The sequence below is a fragment of the Maniola jurtina genome, chromosome 23, assembly GCF_905333055.1.
Source record: "Maniola jurtina chromosome 23, ilManJurt1.1, whole genome shotgun sequence".
NCBI lineage: Eukaryota > Metazoa > Arthropoda > Insecta > Lepidoptera > Nymphalidae > Maniola > Maniola jurtina.
The window spans coordinates 6,653,774-6,678,131 of NC_060051.1; the positions used below are offsets into that span (position 1 = coordinate 6,653,774).

Below are 24,358 nucleotides of genomic sequence, written 5' to 3' on the forward strand. Positions count from 1 at the left end.
ATATAAAAAAAATTTACTTAAATTTGTTCGTTATTACCTTCGACGCCAGGTTTAGGGACCAGCATAACCCTGGCGGAGTCCGACGGCAGTATACCGCCAGGCCGGTTCTTGTCCGCGTTGTGCACTGCGCGCGCGCACACACTCGGCTCCACGCACGATCTTGTTATCAACTGCAGTCAAATTAGGAATTATTTCACCGAAAATAAATAAGCTCTCCTCTTCTAGCATTCTCATATATGGAACATTCTAGAATGCTAGAGAAAGCACGTCAACTATTGAGTCAACGTGTTTTCTTAACATTTCTTGAGTTCACAATGTTCTGTCTGTAATGTCATCTATATATTATACACTTTTGCTATCGTAGCCTAATAATTAAGGAATAAACACCATTGCAGCCAATAATTACCTAATTTTACGGTCAAATTAGGTCGGAACCATAAATACCATATGTATACCACCATATAAGTTTAAACAATTTGCTTACCTGGAACTGTTTTTCTAACAAATTAACCGGCGGCGGTCCTTGATACAGTTGATGTCTGTTGGAAAGAGATCTCATTCTTTCTAGTAGCGCGTAGTTTTCTGCCCTGTTTACTCTGTAAAGACAAAGACTGAATATTACAAACATTAAGAATTTAGACAGGCCGTATAAACTACAAGATATACAAACATAAACTTATTTTCCCTGAGGATTAAACAAATTTAAAAACATTGAGGAAATGACAATATACAAAGATATGAACTAATTTTTTTATTTTTATTTTTGATATTTCTAGGCTATCTGCAATCAGTCAGTCAGTCAATACGAACTAATTATAAAAAGATGAATTTTTAGACTCATCCAAAATCAAACGTTCGGAAAATACGTACTATTTTAATAAATTTTAGTCTGAATACGGGAATGTCTCGTGGTGAGTATTAGGGCGCCTTCAAATTTGCCTGGCAGCGCTGCCTACGCGCGGCCACTTTGCGGCGAAGGCGTCTTTAAAGAGCTTAAAGATACTTCCTATTTTTAGACCTACTCAGGTCTAAAAATTCCAGAGAATAGACAAAGAAAATTGAACTGGGGAAAAATGGAATGTATAATTTAATTCGGAATATCTAACTTCTTCTGCGGTGCCCGTAACACAGGTTTCCCTAGTACGGGTGTCAAAGCACTCCATCGGGAATCATAGTTATCGTGTTACTTTTACGGTCTGCTATTTTTTAAGGAGTTCATTTATTGTCAAAACAGTTTTTGCTTAATGAATATATTTATTATTTAACTTAGTCCTACTACAACCCACAACCGACAGACACGTCAAGGGCGTAAACCTACCTAGAGGAAAGAAAGAAGTCCTATTATAAAAAGCCATTATAAAAAATCTTACCTCCTCATCTCTTCTTTCTCCTGTTCATTCATATTATTGTACGCTTGCATCTTCTTGCTGTACGTATCCGTCGACCGCGGCGCCAAATCGTACACCCCTTCCACATCATCTCCCCCATTCACCAAACCGTCCTTCTCCTGATCCGACGATTTGCTCTCCGTGTTCAATTCATCCGTCTTTATTGACGCCTGGCTTCCATTCTCTACAATCTGTTCACTGACGGACTGACTGACCGATTTTAAACTCGAAACGTCATTTTTTAGATTATTCCCGTTATGGGAACTGCTATTCCCATTGGTCAAATCGTTGACGCTTTTACGCTTCGGGGGATTTAAGTCCATGACGGCGAGTTCTTCGTCCGATATGGGTTCTAGAAGTTTCGCTAAGTATTCCCTTGCTTTTGTGAATTCTACTTCAGTGTTTCCCGAGCGTACGTATTCTAATAATGCGTCGTGAACGAATACGTATTGTTCCTCGGTTTGTACTAGGTGGTTCCGTTGTGTTCTGGCTCTACATAGAAAGCCGAGGGGTGATAATGTGCCCGTTAATTTTAACTGGTTTAGTTGTGCGTCTATTACTATGTATGTACCCGTTCTGCCGACACCCGCGCTGAAATAAATTGTTTTTTATTAGCAACCTAAGCATTAAACGGCACAAAAGATTTTTGATTACCCATTTCTGCATGCACTACTTTTATGGATCTGAATTTCAGGTATGTTGATGTGGGGTTCGATTCCAGACACGCACCTGTAACTTTTCGGAGTTATGTGCATTTTAAGCAAATAACATCTCAGCAGCCACAACCACTCGGTCAAGAGCACACAGTATAGTGATTCTGCACGATGTGACGACTTTCGTTGTTGGTGACAGCTGCTTGGTTCGCTGGTCTGTGGCACTATGATGTTACCTGCAGTGCACTAGGACCGTGCCCGGATCGGCCGCGGCGCGTACGAAGGGCAACACGGCCAGCGGATGGCGTAGCGAGGCATTGTCACAGTGTAGTGATACTGTATGATGTAGTGACCTTCTTTGTTGGTGACAGCTGTTTGGTTTGCTACTCTGTGGCACTACAATGTTACCTGCAGTGCACCAGGACCGTGCCCGGATCGGCTGCGGCGCGTACGAAAGGCAACACGGCCAACGGATGGCGCGGCGTACCGTGGTCCGGCCACACAGTGTAGTGATACTGTACGATGTGGCGACCTTCGTTGTTGGTTGTCGTTGGGGCTGTGCTTGACTCGCTGCTTGATTCGCTACCCTGTGGTATTGTGATCTAAAACAATGACAAAAAACCGGTCAAGTGCGAGTCGAACTCGCATACGAAGGGTTCTGTACCATCGTACAAGATACTTTAACATTTTTAGGCGCACATCTAGGTCAACGGGAAGTACCGTATAGGTTATCTTGACAGACACGATAAACGGCCGGACGGACAGACAGACAGACAACAAATTGATCCCAAGGGTTCTGTTTTTCCTTTTGAGGTCCAGAACCTTAAAAATCAGGATTGATCAGATCGACTTGACAGATGTGACTTTTATACTTTGGCTATTATATAACTTACCGGCTGCGGTTTCCCGCGCACGCGTAAATGGCGCACGGTGTAAGCGGCGCGCACGTCCTCGTACAGTAAAGTGACGTGTATACCGCCGAAATCCGCTGAACTACCGCGCCCACCGGCCGGCCAGTACATGTCGCATTTCCGCTGAAACAACAATAACCACAACCATTTTAAAACCACATGAATTTCTTCATCCACCATCGCCGGCTCTCTATGGATGAATTAATGATGACTGATGATGATGTGTATGATGAAGTTCCGGCGTGGCAGGACAAACACAACTCACTGCTGGCAGGCTCATTCCTAACATAGACCAAAGACAAACAAACAAACTACTCTGCCTAGACAGAGGTAAACTTAGGAAGGTAGTGGGACTCATAGCAGGGCATAGCCCACTAAACAAACACCTTTTCGTTATAGGTGTCACCGACAGTCCTCTGTGAGGTCGATGAAACACCGACGCACGTGCTCCTAGAGTACAAGAACGTCGCAGAATAACGAGAGCGTCACTTGGGATCCCCAACCTCACTCCATGAAGCCCTTGGCAACCTGGGCGATCTACTCGGCTTTTGGAGCGAGCTTGGATGGCTGGAGTGAAGACTTGGGCGGAGAGGTGCAACGCGCGCACAACAGACGGAACCGTTTAACTGCGGAAACCAGCCCAGAGAGAAGAAAGAAAGAAGTGTATGATGATCACGATATGGATGATGATAATGATACACATAAAGATGTGTCTTACCCGTCCTCGTTCCACGAGGTTTGTAATCATGACTAGAGTGTGCACGCGGTGTTGCCAGATCATCCGCCAGAAGGCGTCCAGCGTGGCAGGCGTGGGCCCTTGCGTGGCGATATATCGCCGTCGCCAAACTGCCCATTCCAGTTTTATTTGACGAGGTACACCGTCTGTAACAATTTTTATTTTATTACACAGATATGGCCCAAAAAACCGGTCAAGCGCGAGTCGGACTCGCGCACGAAGCGTTTCGTACCATCGCACAAGAAATTACGCTTTTATGTTTTTAAATTTTCACGGCAGCCATTTTGAAATTTTTACTATTTGCTGTTATAGCAGCAATTGAAATACACATTCTGTGAAAATTTCAACTTTCCACCTATTACGGTTTACGAGATACGCAGGGGGTCGGCCCGCACACCCGCACGTCACCCGCTACGTCACCGGGCTATGTGGGTGTGCAAGGCGTCCCCACTGCCGACCTGTCACGAACTATACATGCCCACATTTAAAACCTTCGTGATTATAATGCATGAAATCAACTTCCTCACTACACATATTGAAATAGAATAGAACACAAAAAGAAGATAAGGATATATACTAGAGACTTACTAATATCCACATAAACGTCATCCAATTCCGAATCATCGTCGCTTCTCTCACTGTCTGAGTCCTCAGCTTGATCTTCTGACTCCACAATGCCAGAAAATTCAATATTGAGGAAAGCAGATTCTATGCCCTCGGCTAAGTTTGGAGGAGGTTTGCTTGCTTTTACTGAAGGTTGCCTGTCGCAAAAAATAAAGACATTGGTGATATTTTCGAATAAATTATGCTTCCCATAAATCTCACAACTACGTTATGTTATCTATATTTTAATTGTGAGTGAAGTTAGCGGGAAATGGCAAGCTGAGCTTGTTCGCATTTGAATTTGACGTTATCGCACCTCGCGTTATCGCTTTGCAGTCGCCACCCGAACTCGATGCCACACACGTGGGGTAGTCTCTCCCTGTCTCATTCTCTCTATCTCTCTCTCTGCATCTCTCTCTTTATATCTCTCTCTATCACATATACACACCTGTTGGGCCTGTTGCGCCTCTCTAGCTTCCTCTCGATGCGCGCGGCGGCCTGCGCGCTGAGCGCGGGCAGCATGCCATCTATGAAGTTGGCGTTGACGTAGTCGCAAGACGCGCCGCGCCCTGCGCCCACGCACCCTGCCGCTCCACAACGACCGCCCGATGATACGCACACGCGGGAGTGATCATCTGGGTATGAAGAGTTGAAATTTAACCATTTTTAGGCTTCCGTACCTCAAAAGGAACCTTTATAGGATCACTTCGTTGTCTGTCTGTCCATCTGTTGTCTGTCAAGAAAACCTATAGGTTACTTCCCGTCAACCTATAATCATGAAATTTGGTAGATACAGGAAGGTCTTATAGCACAAGTAAAGGAATAAATCCGAAAACAGTGAATTTGTGGTTACATCACAAAAAAATATTATATAATTTTGAAGTCAAAACAGTACGCAACGTTTTATAATAATAGTGAAGAGCATTACTTACATGCAGTAATATTCAAATATCGGTTCTTCAATCTGTTCTCAGGTCGGTAACTGTGATGACTAGTGTGGCCCAGTGCCGCTGATTTCGACACTACGATTTCGTATTCCTTGCTGAAAGTAATAGTAATAGTAAATTCGAAAAAGCTCTTTGAAAAGACTTTCGAGTTTAATTAAAAGTTCACAGATCCACAGTTGTGGAATATGCTATAAAGTCACTATTATCAATTTAGAAGTAGACCATATTTTTACATAGATGTGAATAAATAATTAATAAACGAATAATAACAATAAAATAAACATTTATTCGATTTTTGATTAGCTGTGTTTTGTCCACTTTTTTATGGCTTGACTAGAGCCCTGACTATACAGGGTTTTTTTATGGAACATATTTATATTGATATAGGGAAATCCAAAACTATAGGAGATACAGGGAAACTGTCTTTAGATCTTGTATTTTTTTTTTTTTTAGATTAATTGAAATTCCATGCAATTCAGCTCAGAGGATCGCCGCGCCGCCTTTGTTATCCAAGCACATCATATATTAGAGCGACGTAATGGCGGTGGTTTTCTTACTATGCATGGGAAGCCGTATTTTAAGTAAATGTTTAGGTATTTAAGTTTACTTGTAAGTATCTGTATTTTTTCTCTGTATGTTGTTGTGTTTTATTGTGTACTGTGTTTAGGCTATGGTAACAAATAAACGAATATTCATTTATTTATTTAAATTAAAACAAAAACACCCCTTACCTAAATCCAATATCCCCATCAGCGTGTAAAGCAGCTACGTGGGCAGGAAACTGCCTCGCTCGCACTAGCGGATGAGCCGAGCCCGCCATCCTCGGAGGGCGCGCTGCGGCCGGCCCGTCCGCCGCCGCGCCGTTACCGCCCGCGCACGACACTAGCGGCGAGCAGTTTACCACTGAGAGGGGAAACATAGACTGGTTTGTACGGTGCGACCGTACTGAGCCATGAAAATGCTTAGTTCAGAAGTGGGATCAAGACTCATCGTACTAAATTCGTAGATCAGAAGTGGGATAGAGACTAAAGTGTTAGAAGTTATCAATTCAAAAGGGTTGGGTCACATTTTTCAGGCTACATTTTACCACGGGCAAATATAGAAGAACTAAATGTGAATAAAATCGATCTCTTAAGCTCCACGGACAATTTTGTTCAATCCTACTGTCTCAAGGCAACTATCCGATCTCCCTACATCTCTCTTTTGTGGCTATTAAAATGACACAAAACAATAATATCTCGCTTGCACTAGCGGATGAACTGGTTGTACGATATTAAGGTACCGAGAAAACCTTGAAAATGCTTAGTTCAGAAGTGGGAAGAAGGGAAGGCCCTGCTACCTCTTAAAGTATTAATATTTAATATTGTTTTGACATTTTCATACCAGAAATATATAGGGCAAGAGGTATAAGGACTCAGGGCACATGGTACTTATACTTATACTCATGATCAGAAGTGGGATAAAGATTAAAATGTTACGGTATTGAAATTTTATTTGTCTCTTAAGTTATACAGACGATTTATATTTTATATTATACTCTAATCAAATGATACCTAAATATAAGACACGGAAAACTACACACAAGTTTGTGGTTAATAAATATTAATAAACTCTATCACATATATAATCCACGTGCGAACTTATATAATAAACAACAACAAACTATGATTCATAGATTATTTACATCAATAGACGGAGTTGTTAAGACATATCGATGCGACCTTGTACTAATCAATGATAAAATGATTCAATTTATTTATTACAATTTTATAACACATGTCTTGCCCCACTTTTAAAAACATTTTTATCATTTTTTACGGCATAATCCATAGTTTTGATACTTATATTTTACACATACGTATTTCCAAAAAAAATATAATAAATGCAAATGTGTCCGTCTGTCAGTTACCAATCTTAACGTTTGACAAAAGGATAGCTTGCATTTTGGAGATCGACACAGATAATCTTTAGAGTTCCGTACCCGAAGGTTGCAAACGGCCCCTTTTTACTAAGCTTCCGCTGTCCGTCCGTCTATCAGACTGTATCTCATAAACCGTAAGAGGTAGACTTGAACACAGTGTGTATTTTTATTGCTTCTATAACAACAAATAATAAAAGACAAAGTTGGCGAACTTCAAAATAGCCACCATTAAAATTAAAAAAATTAAAAGACCGAAATGGCTGTATGCTTACACAAACAGACGGACTGGACGAAACTATAAGGATTCCATGTCTTACTATGGGAACCCTAATAAATAATGCAAAAAGAGCCTAACCAATCAATCGTGGTTGTTGCTATAACAGGAAAGGAAATTATTCCACACTTTGCCTTTCCTGTGGTTGACGTAACGTAATTTACATAATTTATGTACTTATCCTTATTCCTTGTTTACTGAAAATACTTTATTTGAATCACAAAACAGCCAACAGGAGAGCTAACCAGAAATCTTATAAAAAATCTCAGCTTATGTCTTTTTGAACTTTTGAAGTGGAATAGGTAATAATTATACTCTTTTCCATTCCATCTACGTGTATGCGTCCACTTCCTTTTGAGGTACAGAATTCTAAAAACTAAATTCACGTAATCCTTAATCTGAGTAAGAAAATTAAATAAAGTTGCCTTTGATAGCATTGAATAAAACATTTTTGTTCGACTGCCAAAGTAAGATAAAAAGGCGATTAAAAATCCTTGTCCTTAATACAAACACTTCAAAATCATTGAATTAGTTAAAACCAATCAGTGATCTGGTTGTAACCAGACAAAAATAAAAAAAATCGTCAGTAAGATAAACGTTATCATATCTTCTTAATTCTCTTGGTCGTTAGGGTTCCGTACTGGAAGGATGTCAACGGGACCTTATTACTAAATCTCTACTGTCCGTCCGTCTGTCTACCTGTCAGCCCGTTGTATCTCATGAACCGTAATAGGTGGCGAATTGGAATATTCAGATTGTGTATTTCTATTGCCGCTACAACAAAAAAACCGACCAAGTGCGAGTCAGACTCGCGCACCGAGGGTTCCGTACTCGGGTATTTTTTCAACATTTTGCATGAAAAATTTCAAAATGGCCGCCATCTAAATAAAAAAAGTATATAATCTTGTACGATGGTACGGAACCCTACGTGTGCGAATTCGCCTCGCACTTGACCGGTTTTTTATCTACTTAATTTAAAAATATTCGCAATTTTTTTTAATGCAATAAATCATGATAAATCTTACAAAACTTCCACCATGAACACATTTATCACTGCAATCCGATTAATAACACAAATTCGACGCGCATCCAATACTATCGACTATATTATACTGCGTCAATATCTGATTGAGTCGTGTGTGACTTTGCCGATAGATGGCGCAAATGATATGTGGTTATCCACTGACCTGTTCTAATACAAGTGCGCTGGACTTGCTATTGCTGACCAGTTTTCGAAGATTTATTTTTTATACCAATACAAGTTAGCCCTTGACTGCGATCTCACTTGGTGGTAATTCAAGATGCACTTTAAGGTTGAAATCTATAGAGTGCACTTTGACTTTGCTTAGACTTAAGTTTCAGTTAAAACGAGACAGATTTATGATCCAACCAATCAGAGGTGATTGCGATCGTGACTTTGTAGCTATCATTCTACCGCAATCGAGCCGCATTTGACACAAGCTGTCAATTTGAATTCCCGGTACGCTCACATGATAGGTAACAGAAAAATGTGACATTTTTCAACAACAACAATTTATTATAATTTGATCGAGTGATTGATATAAACACATTGGTCTCGCGACTGATCTGAGAGTGAGGGAACACACGTTAAGACATCAGTCTCGGTTATTATCATTAACGTCTGATAATAACTGTAAATTAACCTAAGAGTCGAATTTTCATCTCGATCTCAAGATCTCTTAATCAAATTGTATACGGAAGAATCTGGGAACCCATCGCAGTATTATCTCAAGAGAACTCCTACCATTATATATTTAATGGAAAGGGGTGACGACCTTCAGCAATGAGGAATACGACTATAAAGAATGTGTATGACTACTCACCAGGTTTCTTATAAGTATTGAGGGGAGCCCTAGCGGCCCTTTCTCCTCCTTCCTCTAAATAGTTGTACGCTGCACTGATGCACTTGCTCACACGGGACCTGCATCTAGAAACCACCAACAGTTATGAGCAACATATACATTAAAAAAAAATTGCGTGGCGGCACCCGGTTCAGGGTCCTGGTACACGCTCACTTGTCTGTCCTTTACTTATTAGATTGATGAGAAAAAGATGCAGATATTCCAAATTAGGCTTAATAACCGATATCAGAATCGACGCCAGTACCAACCTCCAATAAACTAAAGCTGCGCTCACAGCTGCCAGAATGGTGAGTAAAGCTGCCGCGACCAAAGCAACTAAAGAGCTGCCCGTCTGTTTCACTTGAGATATATCTGCTGGTGACATCGCTTCCGAATGCGCCGTACATAGCTCGCTAGACACTTCCTGTGAACAAAATATGGGCATTTTAAAAAGATTTTACTAACAAGCTGTGCCACCAAGCGATTTAGCGTTCCGGTCGATATGCTGTGTAGAAACCAAAGGGGTATGGGTTTAATGAAAACTGCCATAACCCTTCCAGGTTAACCTGCTTCCATCTTAGCTTCCGATAAGCTTATACTTAGATGAATAAAATCTTTGTAAGGTCTCCACTATACAGGTTCCCTAGTGTGGAGGCCAAAGCCAAAACGACTGTTAAACTTCTTGTCAATAAAGATTTTTTATTTTAGACTGCATAATCACTTAGTGATTCCGCCAGATGAGATTGAAGTTTAGGGCTAACTTCTATTTGAATAAAATAAAAAAAAGTTCATCACTATCTCAATCTTTTGCACTTCTAAGCACGGGTCCTTTTCCAGAATTACAAGGGTTCCGTCCATCATGCTCGAGGGTGCATGGGAGGTGCATCAGGGGATTCAGGCGGCCCAAGATCGTAGGATGTGGAAGTTTCTACAAGAGACCTGTGTCGAGACTCCAGCAGTCATAGACTTTAGACAGTCATAGTCTTAGTTAGATTTGGAAGATGATATAGTGGTGATAATTAATTAAGAAACTTAAAATTAAAGCTACGAGGGTTCCAAACGCGCCCAAGTCTGAGAAGAGCCCGCAACAAACTCAGCCGGGTATAATGATACCTATTGGTTAATACAGCGAATCCTCTAATAAGGAGAGGAGATTCCCTAAGAAACTTGGCAGTTGGCACATATCCCTCACCTGGGGCGGCGATTCGGATCCGTTGATCAGAGTGTTGGGAGTTGCCACGGACTGCGTCACCGCGTATATCTTCACTTCGTACCGCGTCACGTTCCATAGCTCCACTTTCTGTCAGTAAAAAAAAAATACCGCTTGAAAATCACAACTGGACGGGTTAACTCAAAATTTAATAAAGCGAAACCTGTTCAAAGAATATTTTTTAATAAGGTTTCATGTTATAAGAGAACAAGAAACAAAAATTGATTTATAGTGACATATCCTCGGTATGTTTACAGCGACGCCAAATCGCATACCGAGTTAGAGGTAGCTTAGCAAGCTCATTGAGACTAATCCATACTAATATTATAAATGCGAAAGTGTGTCTGTCTGTCTGTCTGTCTGCTACGTTTTCACGGCCCAACCACTGATTCGATTTTGATGAAAGGTACAGACATGGGCTACAGCCCGGGGAAGGACATAGGATGCTTTTTATCCCGGAAAATAAAAGTTTTTACGAGATTAAAAAATCGAAACCCACGCGGGCGAAGCCGCGGGCATCCTCTAGTATTAAATATGTCTAATTGTTGGTGCCGAGCAATCGGCCATTGAGTAATTAGTGTTCCTAAGGGCTATTTTTTGGAGACGCGGCGTGGTGCGTTACGTCGCGCTTCGTACTACGCCATATAACAAGCAAACGCTCTGATACTTGGCCATATTAGGGCTTTGGCATAGGCTCTGGTAAAGGAATAGTACTTACAACACTGATAGTAGTTTCGATGTCATCCTTAGTGGTAGGTAAAGTTAATCTAGTCCTGGGTTGCTGTTCGGGGATCTTCCTCAGAGTGACCACGTATTGGTCGAGGGAGTTGTCGTACTCGCGGGGTTGACGCCATTGGAGGTACAGGATACCTGGGAAGAAGGATATTTTGATTTTGTTTCTTAAAGCGGAGTTTCTTAAGATACTTGTTTACACACAGAGTTACAGGGACAGGGTCTCTTTTGTAATATGGAGACTCGCCCTGAGGCCCGAAACGCTCCAGTAGGTCGGACGACGTGACCCCGTCTAGGGGGAAGATGGAAAACTCACCACTAGGCTGCTCGCAATTCAAGTTCAGTATGACGGGAGCTGACGGCGGCCTGACGTCCGTCAACACGTACAGAGACTCCCCCTGAGGCCCGAGACGCTCCAGTAGGTTGGACGACATGACCCCGTCTAGGGGGAAGATGGAAAACTCACCACTAGGCTGCTCGCAATTCAAGTTGAGTATGACGGGAGCCGACGGCGGCCTGACGTCCGTCAACACGTACAGAGACTCCCCCTGAAGCCCGAGACGCTCCAGTAGGTTGGACGACATTACCCCGTCTAGGGGGAAGATGGACAACTCACCACTAGGCTGCTCGCAAGTCAAGTTGAGTATGACGGGAGCCGACGGCGGCCTGACGTCCGTCAACACGTACAGAGACTCCCCCTGAGGCCCGAGACGCTCCAGCAGGTCGGACGACATCACCCCCTCTAGGGGAAAGTTGTAGAACGCGCGTACCCAGATTTTGTATGGGGTAAATGGTTCTGAAAATACAAGAAAATCTTGTCTTATTTTTGACATATTGTACTTGAGTTCAATATCTTGTTGATTATGTATGTTGTCGTCACAAGTAATGAAATAAACTGATGATTGCTATTGCTACTTGGGATCAACCCATACATAAATTTTTTAAACACTATTTTGGTAAACATTATGTGGTTGTGAAGTCCAACGTGTTTTTCATAAGTGCTTGCGCTTTGAACTTTCAACAGTTAAAAAATCACTCTTTTATAGTTTTGTACGAAAACTAACAACAAAATTAGCAGATTTCCGCAAAAACTGTTGGCACACCGAAATATAGGCTAGATAAATTAACACACGAGTAAAACAAAGGTAAACGTTCTATGGTATAAAAGGATATACTCACTCAGATTTCTCAATCGAAATCCCACGAGCTTCGAACTTTGAGCTCCAGATGTATTCAACAGTGTCAAATTCTTGGTAGCATTCAAGTAATCCTGTATCCCCAAATCGCTCCTGAATACGTTCTTCCTCTTCACCTGTTCCGACGTCTGTACTCCTGAGACCATGAGAAAATCGCTTCCCCCCTTCTTCATAGTCACCCCCTCTTCATAGTACAAGACATAAGCAATTTGGGTTATGTCCTTTCTTAGTGGAACCGTCATGGATTTCTTCACTACCTCAATGGGAAGCTCAAACGCCTGATGGGTCTCTATACCATCGTTTCTTCCAAAATTTATTTTCTCTGTAACACTATCCTGCCTTCTTTTCCTATGCCTATGAGATCGTGTGTCCCTTTTACTCCTATACAAATTATTCAAGTCAGGAAACTGGTAATTATATTTACGTCTGTCATTCCAAGATCTTTCGTCTCTTTTAGTTCTGTACAAGATATCAGATTCGGAAAACTGGTTGTTATATTTTCTTTCGTCATTTCTGTATAAGTTGTAAGTATAATCATCTTTTGGTCTTTCCTGATTAATTGGGGTGTCTAGTATTAAATGGTCGTCAATAGGATCTATTGGTACTTTGGGTTCGTCCGCCTGGGTTTCTTCTTTGGCTATGACAGTCAGATTTGGTTCCGACTCAGGTTTGGATGTCTGTCTGTCTGTTGTGTCTACTGGGTTGGATCGGCGGTGTATCGTGTAAGTGATCGGCGGGGCCCATAATAAATGTATTTCGGTAGTTGTCACTCGGTTTGCTGTGATGTTTTGCGGGGCGGACGGAACTGAAAAAAAAATATAACATTACTTATAGTTTTATCAGAAGAATGCTAAATAGCTACTCTGCGAAGGAAACCCACCAATACGCCCATAAAGTTTAAAAGTTTTAAAGGACTTGTTATCAAAGTACGTTTTTACATTAAATAAATAAATAAATAAATCTTTATTATCTGAACAGAACATTATTTACAGACTTTGGTGTGAGGCCCTGCCTCCTGATGAAGTGAAAACTGTGTTTCAGGAGGCAGTGTCTACATTACATATTCCATGCGATCCTAGATAAAATAAAGCGTGTGAAAAATAGTTATTGAAAATTCCATAACAAGGGGAAATCGAGGAAAACGAATCCTACTTAATATTATAAACACGAAAGTTTGTAAGTATGTATAGATGGACGTATGGATGTTTGTTACTCTTTCACGCAAAAACTACTGGACGCTATTTGGCTGAAAGGAATAGAGATAGATGATACCTTGGATTGACACATAGGCTACTTTTTATCTCGAAAAATCAATGAGTTCCCACGGGATTTTTAAAAACCTACACACACACGGTGTGTACACGGTACACGGTAACGAAGTCGCGGCATCAGCTAATAAAGTCATAAGCAAAATCTAATTTACATTGTGGAAATCACGCTATTCTAAGCAAGTAGCTGACATAAGGCCACGAAGAGCACTCCATAGTTATACTCACCCGGTTGGCATTGTCTAACCCTAGGCGATATTAGGCTAGGTCAAGTTTAACCAGTTTCGTTTAATGCATATGATGCGTTTCGTATGCAGAGATTATTCCATGAATCTAAGGGTCTATAAAGTCGTACAAACCCACTGCAAAATTGCAGTTTGGATGCGGTTTTAGTGTAGTTTAACCACACCGACTGCGTAGTCCGAGTGCCAGTAGGTACAAAAAAAAAACCGGCCAAGTGCGAGTCAGACTCGCGCACTGAGGGTTCCGTACTCGGGTATTTTTTCCAACATTTTCACGACAGACATGACGGACAGACGGACGGACGGACGGACGGACGGACGGACGGACGGACGGACGGACGGACGGACGGACGGACGGACGGACGGACGGACGGACGGACGGACGGACGGACGGACGGACGGACGGACGGACGGACAGACAGACAGACAACAAAGTGATCTTATAAGGGTTTCGTTTTTCCTTTTGAGGTACGGAACCCTAAAAAACCGGTCAAGTGCGAGTTAGACTCGCACACGCAGAGTTCCGTATCATCGACAAGATATAACGCGTCCTTTTAAATCTTTTTGGGCTTCCATACCTCAAAAGAAAAAACGGATCCCTTAAAGGATCACGTTGCTGTCTGTCTGTCTGTAATGTAGTTGCTTTGCCTTTCTGGAGTTTTATATCTTTGGTTTGAATCATCATCATCATGATCAACCGTTCGCTGGCCCACTACTGAGCACGGGTTTCCTCTCAGAAGAGAAGGGTTAAGACGGCTAATACGCAACGCTGGCAAGTGCATTTTGGTAGCCTTCGCACACCTTTGAGAACTTATGTGAAACTCTCAGGTATGCAGGTTTCCTCACGATGTTTTCCTTCACCGTTAAAGCAAGTGATTGGTTTCATGTCCATGAATCATCAATGGATATCTACCTAGTTATCAAAAGTCACAAATCACATTCAGTAGAGCACCTATCAATGAACCGTTAACAAGTCACAACCTTCCAGGCGTTCTGTCTAGATATTCACAGGCTAATAATAGAATCGGCGCGTACCTACACAAACGAAGGAAACAACAAGTAGGCACCCCGTTTCCGTTATTGATTGATTCATGCTCGTAAGAACAGTATGTGATTTCTCTTAGCATCAAGGACTTTAGGATAAAACGATCTTAAAGTAATTTAAAAGTAAAAGTTAATTTACAAGCAAATAGCGAACTATGCTAAGCTTTTCGCTATTTGCAGATGCAATTGTCTATACTTTAGTTTTCCTTACCTTACTTAAAAACCGGCCAAGTGCGAGTCAGACTCGTGCACCGAGGGTTCCGTACTCAGGTTTTTTTACCGAATTTTTCGAGATAAAAAACTATTATGCATGAAAATTAATGAAAAACTGTTTTACAATGTACAGATGAAGCCCTTTTATATGATACCCACTTGGCATAGTTATCTTACTTTAAAAATTGAAAATATGTAGGTAGGTACTAATTATTTGTTCTTAACGTTTTTTTAAATTACCACATTTAGTAACCACAAATTTAAGGTTTTCGGATTTTTTCCTTTACTTGTACTATAAGACCTTCTTATCTGCCTTTCATGATTTTAGGTCAACAGGAAGTACTCTATAGGTTTTGATTCCCTATTCAGACAAGAAGTGATCTTATAAGGGTCCCTTTTTCGTTTTGAGGTACGGAACCCTAAAGAAGTTTTTCGATGAGAAATGTTTAGTCCCCGTATGTCTTAACAAGGCTCTCTCCGTCACTTACTTCATACAATCGTAGTCCCAATTTCATTTGAATATTAAGCAACCAAAGTCCATGAAATTTTGCAGACATATTCTAGAAACTAATATCTGTGCCTGTGGTGTTTTAGATTTTTCCAAAAATATGTAGTTTTGAAATTACAGGGGCTCAAAGATTTGTATGTGAATTTTTAAGACCGCGTAACTTTGAAACCGAATATTTTAACGGAAATCTGGAAAACTACAGGCATAGATATTAGTTCCCGGAACGTTTCTACAAAGTTCCATTGAGTATGATTGGTTAGTATTCAAATAAGAGACGAGCTACGTTTGTATGAAGCGAGTGACGGAGAGACCCCTCTTAATGATATCGACATAGTCGCAGCCGAAAGTCTACAGTTACGTCTGGCGTCTAATCAGTAATCACATTTAGGGCTCAACAATTAAACGAAGCAAAGGTGTGTGGGCGGCTTTAATGCCGACTATAATTTCGTTCACTTTATTCCTCATCCTTGAAAGGTCAGCGTCTTTAGCTCATTTTAGAAACTTACTTTAACTATATTCCGCGACAGGTTGAGATGGCTATCGGGGTGTGAGGGGGGGCACCCGCACAGCCCTTAATCCCCTATCATTATCACCTAAACGAAACGCTGGCCCACTACTGAGCACGTGTCACCTCTCGGAATTATGTTGTTGGCATTGTGTTTAAAGGCTGCGGTCTTTTATTAAGGGGTTCAATCCTGGGCACCCCTAACTTTTCGCAATTATATGCGTACTTAGAACGCGAAAAAAATTATCACTCGCTTTGACGGTGAAGAAAAGTATCGTGAGGAAACTTGCGTGCCTGAGAATTTTCCATAATTTGCTCAGGGCTGTGAGAAGTCTGCCAATCTACACTTAGAATGTCGTGAACTATGGTAGACCATATTATCCTTATCATTCTGTTTTGATGATGATGATAGGTAGGTTAGTATTGTTCATTGTAACTTTTTACGATGCTACTGCCGACACGCGGCGTTACCGACTCGCTTCGTATCTGCCCAGGCCCTTATAATTTATTCTATTTTCAAAACAAAAAGCTTCGTACTGTTGTCTTTCTAACGTAATACCTACAACAGGATAGACTCTCGAAAGTTGAGCACTCATCTCATTTAACTGCATGCGGGTCCTTGTATGAAGATGCGTAGGGTTGGCGACAATTATAATTTCTAAAGAACACTATAGAGATTTTTTAAACTTATCTTAGTTGGCGCGACACCCCTCTTCTACAATAACTAGCGTTAGATCTCGGCAAGCGAATTTTTTTTTCTAAAACTTTTTCTTGTCTGCGATGCGAACAAGTATAAATAAATTCAAAAACCAAAAAAAAACCATGTTGTTTTTTTGATTTTGATGCGACTGTAAGTTAGAGATTTTTGAAGTAATGCGTCCCCACTGGATGGGACATATATATTAAAATAACAGCGCTGTTATTTTTGAAGAGACATTAGCTAACGCCTTGTTTTGAATTGTTTGGTGAAATTGGGCATAAATGTGTTAAATATTTTGCTGTTTAAGTTAATTACGTGATTATAGTCGATACTTGAGCGGGTAATACGTAATGGTAATAATAAATAATCCACTTCCAGCGTTATCTTTTTAAACGGCATAGCAAATAGGATGTAGGTATGGAAATGCATAACGATAAGAAACTAAACAAATTGAACTAGCGTTAATAAAAATAATCGTATGGGTTTAGTTTTGGAAATAAAATTTTAACCCCAAATATGACGAAGTAGGTATAATCTCGTTTCATTAGACTCATACTGAGATAAAGGTATAGCGTACTTTATTTTTGCTCAGATTTTACAGATGTCAGAGACGTAAATCAGTCTCGTTTGAACTTTTATTTTTGTGGGGAAATCCTCGTGGATACCACCGCCTCCGGGCAGGCACGGAGGTTATTTCGGACTCTTACCGACTAAAACCCCACGGTGTTCTACGCGTCGCCTGGTGGCTGGGCTACGGGGCCAAACACGTTCGCGCAACCCAGCCAGCGGCGCCTGCTGAAAACCTCCTTAGAGGACCAACATAGTCACTATACACCGTCTGAGGCGCACCACGAACACAAAGGTACGCCTCCTGACTCGAGGACAGGTTTCTTTTCGGACTCCCCGTGTCTATCGCCCGAAAGCCCTTCGCAAGGGGGTAGGCGGCGGTCGTGGACGACTCGCCTACTCCCGACCCTGGTATGATGGATGGCATGAGAGCTCAAATCATCTTCTCTCATGCGCTCCGCCGACTCCTGCGACATTACCTCCTCGCTTCTCGTTTGAACTGCCCTCTAAGCAAAGTTAAGTGGACTTTCGATCCTAGCGTTAGGCCTGGGGTGATCTAAGAAATTATTGTTTGCAAGTAAATCCCTTAAAAAACCCCCGACACAAAAACCTCTATAAGAAAACTAGAAAAGAGCTGATAACTTTCAAACGGCTGAACCGATTTTCTTCGATTATATAGCTAAGAACACTCTCGATCAAGCCACCTTTTAAACAAAAAAAAACTAAATTAAAATCGGTTCATTCGTTTAGGAGCTACGATGCCACAGACAGATACACAGATACACACGTCAAACTTATAACACCCCTTTTTATGGGTCGGGGGTAAAAAACCAAATGTTTCATTGTAGTTATTCATTGCAATGGTCCTGTACGAGCACTGTACGAGTACAAAGGAGTAATGTACATTGAAGTAAAGAAGCTAATAAAATATTAATTTTAATGGTTTGAAGCAGGGTCATTACGTATGGGCCTTGCCCTTCTCTCGAGGGACATGACATCGCAGTTGAAATTGACCTGTCTTAGGCCTGTTAAACATTAATACCCTACTAATCCGTAGTTAACAGACAACTACTATAATCCGTTATAGATCCCGGGCATGCACCTTTAACTTTTAGAGCTATGTGCATAAGGCAATTTAGATGTAAGAACAAAGATAAATGACCTACTACTAATTTATTGCTCTGCTCATGCCCCCTTACCACCACCGCAAAAATGGGCGAATCATGGTTTTCAAGAATTGATCTACAGGACTTCTTCTCCAACCAACACCTCTTCTTCCGTCAATTTTTCTCATCGTGATGAGTTGTAGGAGTTCATATCTCTCGTGTTCAACGCCCAGAACAAGATGATAAAGACCCAATGTTGTTTATTATTATAGAATATCAAGATTAACATGGATAAAAATTATAATGTCCTGTACCTTTAAAAAAAACCGCACAATAGAGTAATTTTACTTAACTAATATATCATATCGGAGGAAACAGCTGCCTCTTGTAATAGAAGTAAATAAAAAAAAAAGATATAAGTTTTTTTTCACCGTTTTCGAATCATAGAAATCTACCATGGAAATATCACAGTAATGTACCACATAAAAACACCTTTTAAAGTCGTTAAAAAACGTCCAATTGGATAGGTAATACGTAATTACACAGTTAATTGCTCCCATAAAGACTAAAGAGCACTTTTTCAACATAACAGTAAAACCTTCTTTTTTGAGTTAAAGTTAAGTGAGTACCAACTCAATTCGACTCTTTGAGCCAATCTTCGACCGCATAATAAAAAATTTTGGTAGCTCTCCATCCATTACTTTTATCGCAATGCATTTCTAATTTACTTACAGCAAAATGGATCTTATATCAAAAGCCACAGTGCAGCAATTCGTGTGGATTGTGGAGCATTGTTATGCAGTATGACAGTATCCCACCGGTACACAATGAGTCACAGGCTAATGGAAATGACCTTCCTCTCACGTAACGTACCCTCGACATCTTGACGGTTTTTGTTTTATTCATATTTTAATGTATTCGATAAAGTCATCCTTCACGTTTTCTACTAAATACCGAATACTTAATAATTAATATACGTCTTCTTCTTCGTCGTATCACTCTTGGCAGAGCGGTCGTGGTCATCACGAAGCAACGTCTTTGAGGCAGATGTTATACGCCTCACGCCACTTCTCCCTGCTGGCTGACAGCCTGGTACCTACACTCGTGCAAGGGAGCACCCATAGCAGGCTTAATTTGGTCGGTCCATCGCATGGGCAACCTTCCTCGCCCTCTGGTGCCCTCCACCTTGCCCTGCACGACAAGACGCTCGATGGAGTTACTCTCACGCCGGGAGACGTGTCCAAAGAATTTTAATATGCGACTCTGTACTAACGCCGAAAGCCGTTGTTTAATTCCGAGTTCTTGGAGTATAGAGACGTTGGTACGAAAGGTCCATGAGACTCCTAACATCCGCCTCCAGCACCACATCTCCAGAGCATCAATCTTCTTCTTCTCGACTAGTCGCAATAAACTAGCGTGAAATAAAACTAGGCGACCCTAAAGAACCGGTGTATGCCACACTTGGCGAGCGTGGTAGAATATGCCCTAAACCCTTCTGAGGGCCTTAGTGAACCGGTGATCGGTTGATGATGATGATGATGAAAGAACGGGTTGGCGAACTAGTTTGTTAATGAAGATTTCAACTCTAACTATTGCGGTTCACGAGATACAGCACGGACGGACGGATGGAAGGATGGACGGATGGATAGCGGAGTATTTCTGGAACCCTTAAAACCTATAGACGTTGGGGTTTCAAAGAGTCACAGGAAGCCGCTGGATTCAGGCGGCGTAAGACCGTCGTGCGTGGAAGTGACTACAAGTCTAATAGTCTTGGATTTGGACTACTAGTGCGCGAGATCCCTTATTTATACCTACATATAAGGACAATGGGAGCGAAGTTGCAGGCAAAAGTTAGTAAGCAATCATGATTGCCATGAGTAGAGTTGCGTAAACACTGAGTAAACAGAGCATTAAATTATAAATAAGAGCCATGACAGTGTTTCCATGACCACAATATTATGTCACTTAATAGTTCATTGTTTCATGTTAATGGTTGTTTCACTTTTATGAAAGTTTTATTTTTATAGCGTTAACTGTTGACACTTTACCCAGGTTTAGAGTTTTATTGAAGCGAAACGTTTTAGGGTTCCGTACGCCCAAAAAAACGGAGCCCTTACTTTTCAGACGAATGGGATGGGGTTCTAAATAGTTAAGTGAAAGAAACGAACAAACAGCACCTCATTTGCTGAACAGCACTCTTTATTGCAAGACGGTAATATGAGTGAGCGAAACAGTACTCTAGTACAAGGAGTACTAGAGTACTGTTTCCCTCACTCATATTACTGCCTATACTATACGTATGCAAGTACGTCGCTGTTCTTATTAGAATTTGTCTTATTAGAACTTGGCTGGACACACTAGTCGTGTTCTTGATACAAGGAACTGCAAAGCGTTTATGTTGCGGCCACTAAGATTACCGCCAATGCCCAACAACGCCATAATTAACGCGATAATCAACGCGTTAAACTGAGTGCCCCACACTTGAACGGTTAACGCCGTTTGTCGTTAGACGTTGAAGTTTGACCAAGTCACAGTTCACAACAGATAGATAGATAGATAGATAGAAACTCTTTATTGCACACAAAAACACATATAAGGATAACAACACAGTAAGAAGAAAACAGAAAAAAAAACAATTGTGTGCAAAGGCGGCCTTATTGCTTGGAGCAATCTCTACCAGGCAACCTTTGCTGAAAGGAAAAGTTATGTAACTTACTTACTTAGTAGTTATACAACAGTTATGGAACTTGTAACAAAACTTCAAGGCTTCGACGTCACTGGCAAGCATCAAACGTTCCTACAATTGTTGCTAGGTAGCCTATGAATCGGCTATTTGTCTTTGACTTCACATCACCCATGGCCTTATATTTGACACATTCTAGATCAAGAGTTCCATTACTCTAGTTCACTCTAGTCAAGTCTAAGCTAAGTAGTATAGACTGTAGCATAGATAATATAGAAGTAGCATAGACTGTAATTTGCATAATATATACCTACTGCATTCATAATGTTTACTGAAGTCACTGGCAAAAGCTAGTTTTTAATAAAGCAATATTTAGTTGAAGTTTGGTTGGTTTTGTTTAACTTAATCAAGCACGAATCCACCATTTCCTATTCAAGTGTGAAACAAAAGCCGGAACTCTGAAAAATGCATCCTTTTGTTGTCTTTTGGCCTACTTACTGTACAAAGGAACAGCATGGCTGATAATAAATTGTGCCAGTGCAAGTAGAAAATATAGAAATCATTCTTAGGGTTAGTGGGTTATTAAAATAATACAAAGAGAAAAGATACTTAAATTCAATACTTTCATACTTAAGTTGTTTATAGTTTTTACCAATGATATTTATGTGAAAATGAAGTAGATATTTTACATATGTATGTGAAGTGAAGACTTTAAACTACAACACTTAAGTCACATTTGTTGAGTGCTATCTCTTCTACTCTCATGCATTTTGTATCTTCCATCTTACTCATCACAGAGCATGATCATGAATTAATTACTTAATATGCCATATACTTAACATCAACATAACATGTGTATGTCTATGATACAATGTGTCATTCCTTTTAACCCATAATGGAATAGAGATAATCTGTGTTTCTGTGTTTGTTTGTATGTAAGTCTGTTAACACAACTTACTTGTACTTTCCAAATATAATGGCTTTAACTATGGTATTTTCAATTCTATTTTTAATAAGCAAACCATTGAGTTGGGCTATGAAAGAGTACAGTTTGTAATTCTCTGAAATTATTGTTGTTGTTTAAGATATTCTTATGTAATCTTTTTTTACTGAAAACGTTAAAATATTATAACTTTACGTTAGCTTTATCTATTTACTGTGCAAATTATGCCTGTATGAAATGGCGCCAAGATTACTGGCTGCATTTCCGTGTGGGACAGCTAAGCTGATCCTTTGCACAAGAAATAAGCCAGCCCTTCTATTGTAATAATATGAGGCTATTAACTGTGGTGAAACATCTTGAAAAATCTTCTTTAATTGTATAAAGTAATTATGTTGCACATGATTTCTAACCTGAGAGGTCTAAGGCTGAGATTTATAGAGTGCACTTTCACTTTGCTCAAACTTAAGACATTGTTAAAACGAGATAGTGCTATACAGCTGGCATGAATCTGTCTCATTCTAACTGAAACTTAAGTCTAAGCAACATCAAAGTGCACTCTATAGATTCCAACATAAATCGAGTGCAGTCAAAGCCTGATGAATGGGATAGCAATTTATTTAGATCTGTCATTTTAGTTGAAAGAAATTGTACAACAGAATTAGTTACAGTGTGTAACAAAAATGGAAAAGCGCCTAAGACCTAAGTACTTAGCGTGATTTATTTAAACTATCTTGTTACTAGATCTGTTGGAATCTCTGAGCTGTTTATCAAGATAAGTTAATTGAATGACAAATAGAATAAGTGCTTTGTTAACTTTAACTATGTAAGGTATGATTATCTACTTCATATCTGCTTCTGCACCAAGGGCTACCTGATAACTACCTGTTTATTTCTATTTTTAGGTTTTTGTTTTCACTGTAGCTATTAATTTTTTCAGGGAGCTGTAAAAATTTAGCACTAACGCCAAAGTAATTAAAATTTGCTTTTTTCTTACATTGCCCAATCCAGTATTCAACTTCTTAGTGGAATTTAAGTGACTCAAAATTTCAAGTTATTTACTTACTTAATTAGTGAAATCAAAGTATTGGTTTAGCTAAACCTCTCATTGTAAAAGGTTAAGACATTATAATGGACAAAAATTATTTATAAAAACCCCCTGCCCCGCCGAATATCGGGATTTGCATTGTATGATTGACAGGTTGACTATAAAGGCGTGAACATCATAAAGTTGCACACACAACCCAAGCATTTTGTACAGAAAGCTGGGAAACAAATCAACATTGATAATACTCACCATAAATTTCCAAGATTTCGTTGTTAGTAACTCCATTATCACAATGAACGCACAAAATAAATACAATAAAAATGGCTCCTAGTGTGTAATGAATATACATCTTTAAATTACAGTTTACACGAAATTCTCGTGCGAAAAAAGTTTACACAATATTTATACACCACATTTTCACTTCAATTTAACTTAGAGGCGGATATAATCGTGTTAGCAAGTCATTTATTTCATAAAAATTGTTTTATCAAGCTGCCATCGAACTAGGACCCCGCCGTCTGTCATCGGTCTTGTCAATAAACAATCAATGTTGCTGTATGAAAAAAAAATATGTTCTTTACAGATTAAAAAGGAAACATCGATTATGAATATATCATACAGTGACAACGTATAACATTAGAAGTGATGATAACCTAGTGCAAAGACTTCGCTCGTTTTTCTATTCGGGGGGTCTGGAGTTCGATTCCGGGCATGCACCTCTAACCTTTTGCAGTTTTAAATGGGCATTTAAAGCTATTAAATATCAATTTTTCTTTAGCAAAGGAAAACATGGTTAGTAAGAAAATTTGTAGGCATGCCTGAGAGTTCTCAGTAGTGTGTGTCTGCCAATCTTCACTTAGCCAGCAGCATGAAGGAAACATTTTGAAGGGCAACGTCTTATAGCCGAAAGCCGGTGATGGGTTAGTGCATTGACGTATTATAAAGGGTTAGTGGTGATGATATAATATATTAATGCATTGCAATAATGCAACTTGCTGATGAAGCTGTCTCATATTATCTAGGTAAATAGATACCCATCAGGGATATTCGCGGAGTGGAGGAGTGAGTTGACTGCTTTGCTACTATCTATGTACAACGACG

At 40.2% G+C, this 24,358-nt stretch overlaps 1 protein-coding gene across 4 annotated transcripts in view; it reads right to left on the reverse strand.

Annotated features, from left to right (window-relative positions):
- Window positions 1-23,777, reverse strand: part of LOC123877394 — a 28,637-nt gene extending 4,860 nt beyond the window's left edge. Inside the window, exons 1-18 of one of the 4 annotated variants that reach the window (XM_045924131.1) lie at window positions 23,507-23,777; window positions 12,417-13,238; window positions 11,854-12,033; window positions 11,224-11,375; window positions 10,488-10,595; window positions 9,565-9,719; window positions 9,278-9,381; window positions 5,970-6,141; window positions 5,224-5,333; window positions 4,740-4,926; window positions 4,277-4,449; window positions 3,671-3,834; window positions 2,935-3,075; window positions 2,521-2,643; window positions 2,278-2,348; window positions 1,371-1,979; window positions 485-596; window positions 38-170 (exon numbers count right to left, since the gene is read on the reverse strand). In XM_045924131.1, the coding sequence (XP_045780087.1) occupies window positions 38-170; window positions 485-596; window positions 1,371-1,979; window positions 2,278-2,348; window positions 2,521-2,643; window positions 2,935-3,075; window positions 3,671-3,834; window positions 4,277-4,449; window positions 4,740-4,926; window positions 5,224-5,333; window positions 5,970-6,141; window positions 9,278-9,381; window positions 9,565-9,719; window positions 10,488-10,595; window positions 11,224-11,375; window positions 11,854-12,033; window positions 12,417-13,238; window positions 23,507-23,606 (3,616 nt within the window). In that variant the 5' untranslated portion in view covers window positions 23,607-23,777. Of the gene's footprint in view, window positions 1-37; window positions 171-484; window positions 597-1,370; window positions 1,980-2,277; window positions 2,349-2,449; window positions 2,644-2,934; window positions 3,076-3,670; window positions 3,835-4,276; window positions 4,450-4,739; window positions 4,927-5,223; window positions 5,334-5,969; window positions 6,142-9,277; window positions 9,382-9,564; window positions 9,720-10,487; window positions 10,596-11,223; window positions 11,376-11,553; window positions 11,664-11,703; window positions 11,815-11,853; window positions 12,034-12,416; window positions 13,239-23,506 lie in introns of those variants that run through there. The other 3 variants (XM_045924130.1, XM_045924132.1, XM_045924133.1) reach the window with 3 other exon arrangements.
- Between the last annotated feature and the right edge of the window lie 581 nt (window positions 23,778-24,358).